Source organism: Cyprinodon tularosa, unplaced genomic scaffold, assembly GCF_016077235.1.
Source record: "Cyprinodon tularosa strain WSP-4 unplaced genomic scaffold, ASM1607723v1 ctg453, whole genome shotgun sequence".
Classification (NCBI taxonomy): Eukaryota; Metazoa; Chordata; class Actinopteri; order Cyprinodontiformes; family Cyprinodontidae; genus Cyprinodon; species Cyprinodon tularosa.
Window position 1 is genome coordinate 503,991 of NW_024039178.1, and position 6,010 is coordinate 510,000.

The 6,010-nt window shown below is 39.0% G+C and overlaps 1 protein-coding gene across 1 annotated transcript in view; it reads right to left on the bottom strand.

Annotated features, from left to right (window-relative positions):
• Positions 1-4,191: 4,191 nt before the first annotated feature.
• The window catches only part of cdx1b (caudal type homeobox 1 b), an 8,547-nt gene continuing 6,728 nt past the window's right edge, over positions 4,192-6,010 (bottom strand). Inside the window, exons 2-3 of the mRNA XM_038300670.1 lie at positions 5,770-5,918; positions 4,192-5,558 (exon numbers count right to left, since the gene is read on the bottom strand). Coding sequence (XP_038156598.1) covers positions 5,328-5,558; positions 5,770-5,918 — 380 coding nt within the window. The 3' untranslated portion in view covers positions 4,192-5,327. The remainder of the gene's footprint in view (positions 5,559-5,769; positions 5,919-6,010) is intronic.

A 6,010-nucleotide genomic window follows, 5' to 3' on the forward strand; every position in this document is an offset into this window, starting at 1 on the left:
GTTTATTTTTTTCGTTACAAACAAACATAATTTGACATTAATTCATTAAAAATAATAATTATGCAATGTCAATGTAGATGGAATTTCTTTGAAGAATTAAAAAATCTCCCAAACTCTCTGATATTATATGTTATTAAAAACATGTTATAAAACAAAATAGCTTGTTCTAAAGAAGATTAATGACTCTCTGAAACGATATCTGCTTTTTGGGTGTTTTTGTAGCTTGTTCTGATTTACCTGAAGCAGCTTATCAGCAGCAGGTCAAGTGGAGCTGGGAGTGTCTTCTATCTCTAAATGAAGCCTAACTGCTGATAAACTTTAATCAGACTTAAACCCAGTCCTGTCGGCACGGTAACAGTCAATTAAGGCCGAGGGGGGAAAAAAAAACTCCAAAAGCAGTTAAGAAAAGTAGCCTTTTTTCACAGCACCTGTTTTCTGTGCTTTGTTCTCTGAAGAGATTCTCTGTTTTATTTCTGATTTAGAAACAGAAATGTGAAGCTGATCGTCACAGTAGTTCCTCAGGGCTGAGTTCTTGGGACCTTTTATATTTATTTATAATATTTTAACTTTGAATTCCAAACTAGCGGTGTTTGAGCCAACATCAGTTTCAGATCAAATGTAAAAATAAAAACACAAATTATGTACTTAATTAGGATTGAATTTTTTTTTTATTACAACCTAATTTTGACCCTTTTTGTTTTTAACCAAATGTCTCAAGTTCATGATGGCAGTCGCTGGTCTCTATGGTTAACCTGCACACACACACACACACACACACACACACACACACACACACACACACTAACACTGGTGATAGCCTGTATCAGTGTTAAGATAGGGCTGTTGCTGAAGGCAAAGTGGGCCCTGGAGGACAAAGGTCCCACTGTGGACATATGAACACACAGAGGAGCAGATAGCAGGATCCTGCGTCTGTTTGCCCAGTGTTCCTCTTTGCCCTTTGGACACCACACCTCAACTGATGTATCAGTTCGCAAACACGATTCTGTGTGTGTTTGGTTAATACTCAAGAAGAGCTTATTAAAAACAGAGTATTGATATGTATAGATGGAATAGTTTAGAAAGTGGTGCCGAGATGCATTCAGTCCCATTAAAATCTGGCTCAATGTTTCACTCCCACACCGGTGATTATTCAGGCTAAGCTAACGGAACCAGTCATCTCTCACAGTTTCAGCCAAATACCAACATTCATTTTGGGGGTACTGATGGTGCTGTTGAGTTTTTTATTTTATTGGACTTATTAATGTCCTTCATTTGCATCCATGTGAAACTGTGTTGATGTTTAAGATCTGCAGGTACGTGAAGTTGACCTGACCTTATGAGTAGATCAGAGCCTTGTAATGGAAAAAATGGAAATCTAGATAAGTCATTTTTTTCTTACAATTAGTGCATTCGTACTTAGATTAAGGAGGTAAAAGAAACATTTTGCCAATGGAACAAGACAATTTACATTTAAAATAAGAAAACACAATTGCATTGTCTTATTTCAATTGCATATTATCTAATTATCTTTTTTTAAGAGTAGAAATATTCTTTCCACTGTATAAGATAATAAGATAAACTGAATAAGCTAATTAGATAATAGACTATATCATTTACCTACTCAAATTAAGGATAAATACATTTATGAAATTTTTACATATTTCTAGATCGTTTTCCAGTGTCTTAATTTATCCCAAGCATTTCATGTGGAAGGGTCAAATAGAAGAAGCTAAAAGGGGGCTGAAACCGTCCAAAGCAGAGCAGATCAAAACACCAACAGACACTTTTTACCCTAAAGCTTTTTGGTTTTAATAAAAAAGACATTTGAAAAATACACATAATTATTCTCCAAAAATCACGAACATTTACAGACATTAAGGCAATGTGGACCCGAAAAAGAAAAATGCTTCTGTGAAATTAACCTTGGATAAAATATTTTTTTACATCTCCGCTCCCTAAGGCAGGGTCGTTCTTGGCAGCCATCTTGGGTGTAAATCTTTGTCTTCTAGAAACTATTTTAGTCACATTTTAATCATTTATATACGAAATGGTTTCAGTCCAGTTTTAGTCGACACAAAATTCACAAAGTTTTACTTTAGTTTTAGTCTGTTTGAACTTATTATTTTTGACAAAATTTTACCAAATCAATCTACCTTAACCATCAGAACAAGCAGAAAAACAATGTTTTAACCACATCACTGGTCCCATCCTCAACTGAAGTCCTCTAATCTTCTTTTTAATCAGGATTGTATAAACTTATGATGCATCACTGCTGTTGTTTAGGTTGTTTCCCTTCAAAGCTTATCGTAAGCTCTCCACAAACAGAGCAGATGATCAGTTAGGCTGTGTATCGTCATGTTGTGCCCTCATTGCTTTTAGCCTAAAGCTAACAGACTGCCAAACAACATTGCAACAGGCCAACAGGAAAAAAAACACATGAGTAGATGGCCGCAGCGCCATTGATTATAAATGTGGCTAAACAGGTTGCTAACATAACTGAGGACAGATGGCTGTTTACGCTGGGGAACATAAAATGGTCCAAAATGTCTCAGACTGTCGTCAAAACGTCGAAATCACAACGTATTACGCTTCCCGCCCTGCCAAAAATAAATCCCTGCATGTTCCAACACATAACAGTAACAGATATCAGCTAGTGAACTGAACTTAGCGTAACCCTGCTAGCTTTAGCCTGAAGTTAGCTTACTTTATATTAGCTTTGATATTCATCACAAGCTGACTGTGGATTAATATTGTGTTTATATCATGTGTTAACAATAACTGACCTTAGAGGGAATATCAGTGTAAACCTAGCATGATGGTGACCAACAAGGTTACGGTGGATTAACATTTTTGATACTTTTTAGCTTTTGACTGACAGATTAGATAAAAACCCAGTAGAAATGTCATCCTCGTCTTACAGAACATTTTCTTCCAGTTTTGTCTCTTGAACAATGACTCACACACTTCTGGACTTCAAGGACACATGTTAGATAGTCACTGTCCCCTCAAGGTCCTGAACAAAGAAATTTGGAATCTTAATATGAGGGATTTCTCTTGCAGACCAAAAATAAATAATGTTGTTAATGAAAATGTTGCCGTTTGGCAAAAGATTTATTTCCATCTTAATGAAGTAGCTCTCTGATCAGGCCCAGAGGTTCTACTCAGTCCACTTCCATTCCCAGTTTTTTTCTCAGTTATGGTTATAACTAGTGTTTCCCCGATGCCATTGTTTGGCCCCGATACGATACCCTATACCTGGCTGAGCAGTATCGGCCAATACTGATACCATACCGATATAATCTGTTTGAAATTGATGTGTGTGTGTGTGCGTATGAAGAATTGCATACTTGGATCTTAAATAATTGCCATCATGGCTTTGCTAAGCTGATGCCTACCTTTGTGAAGCAGGAAAAAGACTAATACAAATTGAATCCAGTAGAACTTTTTATGGCCTACCTGGAATGGGTGACAATAACTGAATAAACTTTTGGCTCTCAAAATGGTATTGGTGCCCTATTTGTTGGTACTTACCGATACCGATACCACCATTTTATAGCAGATTCAGGGCCCTGCCCAATACTGGTATTGCTGCAACACTAGTTATAACTTAATGGTTTCATACCTCAACATGCTGCTTCTGCTAGGAACTAACATGGTTGTTCGGTCAACACATCATTAACTAAATGTCCTAAATAGTTCTAATACGTTTGAGGAATTTGGACTTGTTTGGTTCAAGCGGTAAAACGTCCAACGTCCTGAATGTACGTTTACTGGTTTTGTTTCACTAGTAAGCTTATTGAGTTAACTCTAACCTGATAAACTTTATGGTGCAGTGACGTTTTGTCCTTTAACACACTGTTATGACTCACTTTTGACATTTCATCCGAATTGGACACTAAGTTTCTCAGCTGGACCCATTATAACATCAAAAGGCCCCCCCACCCATTACTCCCATTTAAATGCCTGCATTTGTTACTGGTCTAAATCTGTTTGTAACGCCCCCAGTGTTTTAATATTTTATGGTTTTCACGAAATTAACTGAATTTGGACCTTTTATGCCTTTTAAAAACCGAACACAACCATTGTATTGATCTAAAGACAAAATCTAACGTGGGTGATTGTCTTATATTCTCTGCAGATCTTAGTTAATTAGGACAAACACTCTAAACTGTAAAACCAGGAACGGCTACGTTTTTAGAGTTGATTTAAGTATTTCTGAGACGTCTTTAATAAAGTGAGAACGTTCCTGAGGAGCCAACATCTCGATAAATATATTTTAAAAATTCCATATAAAAACATGAGAAGTTAAAAACATATGCAAAAACTTATTTGAGTTATATATAATTATATTACACCAAATGTATAAATTAAGAAACAAGAAGATTAGAAAACACAAAATCTTCTTTTTTGCTTTAGTAAAACCATCCAAAAAAGTTACATTCTTAATCTTAAAACCATTAATATTTCACAAGGTTAGTTTTTTTTTTTTTTTATAGAGAAAAATAAGTTTTTAAAAGTTTCAAAGTCTAAATATTATAAAATGGTTTGTCCTTTCTAGGGTCTTCTTCTGAATTTTCTGATTCTGGTTCAAAGGTTTAGCATCTGCGGGTAGAAAGGCGAAGAGGTGTCCACAGGTCACTGGGTCCAGTGGCAGGTTTTGACAGTTCAGGTGATTAGTCCAGGTGATGGGTCCTAGTCACAGATCCACTGACGATTCCAGATGGGTCAAGTGACTTGTAGAGGTGAAGGGTCCTAGTCATGGATCCACTCACAGATCCAGGTGACAAGTCCACTGAGGAGTCCAGGTGACGGGTCCAGTGACAGGTCCTAGTCACTGATTAAACTGACAGGTCCAGATCAACAATCTGTGGTGACTGATTGAGGGTACATGTTCTGTGAAGGATCTGCCTGTATGACTGAACTAAGTGGACCACAGAGGAACTAAGCTCTGGGTTTAACCTGAACTCAGCTGCCCTTCATGAAGCTCGATGGGGCAGTGTGGTCCAAATGTCCGGAACCTTTTGTTAAAGGTAATGGACTGAGCTTAGGATCATCAGCGTGCTTCACCCTCCAGCTGTTTGGATCAAATGGGCAGATTTTCTCCCATCATGACTTCAGGAAGGACCAGCAGAGACCGTCTGGAACTGTTGGACAGACACCTCGTTGAGGTTTTACCCATCCACAACTTCCAACCTTTCTTGAGCTAAAGCGTCAGACCTAATAAAGAGGAGCAGAGATTGAGGCGCTGAAGGGTTTCAGTTTGTTGGGTCAACTCTTGAGTCCAAGCCGCCCACATCAACGCCCCGTGAAAATTCGTCTTTGTCTCCTCAGTACTCCTCCTTGATGTTTAGTGTCAGAGAAGATGGAGAAACCAGCCCATTGCTGCTACTTGTAACCATGGCAACGTTGCTGCTGCTCCCATGGAGTCCACTTCCTCCTCCGTTTCCTCCGCCGCCGGTGGGAGGTGTGGGCGTGGTGGTGGAGGAGGCGGGCTGCTGGAGCTTCTTCTTGTTGATCTTTCTCTCCTTCGCTCGTCGGTTCTGGAACCAGATCTTCACCTGAAAAAAGTTAGATTCACATCAGAACTGGGACATCAAACATTTGGTCCACTGGGCTTTGATGGGCCAGAACCAGCTAAGCCTGATTTTGATAAACAGCAAATTAAATTTAGACATTCAAAAACATATCTGCCTAGAAGAGGCGACATCAGTCCGCTTCAACGGTTTCCCACAAATAGAAGAACCAGGTCAGATCAGACCCACAGCTTACCTGTCTCTCTGAGAGACTGAGCGCCGTGGCCAGCTCCGCCTTCCTCCGGATAGTGATGTACTTGCTGTAGTGAAACTCCTTCTCCAGCTCCAGCCGCTGGTGGTCGGTGTAGACCACCCGGTACTTGTCTTTAGTCCGAGTCTTTCCATCTAAACAAAGAAAACAGCAGGATTTAGATCTACGACTTTGTTTAGTCCTGCTATGGTCTCATTATTGCTCCTCCTCACGTCATCAAATGCCT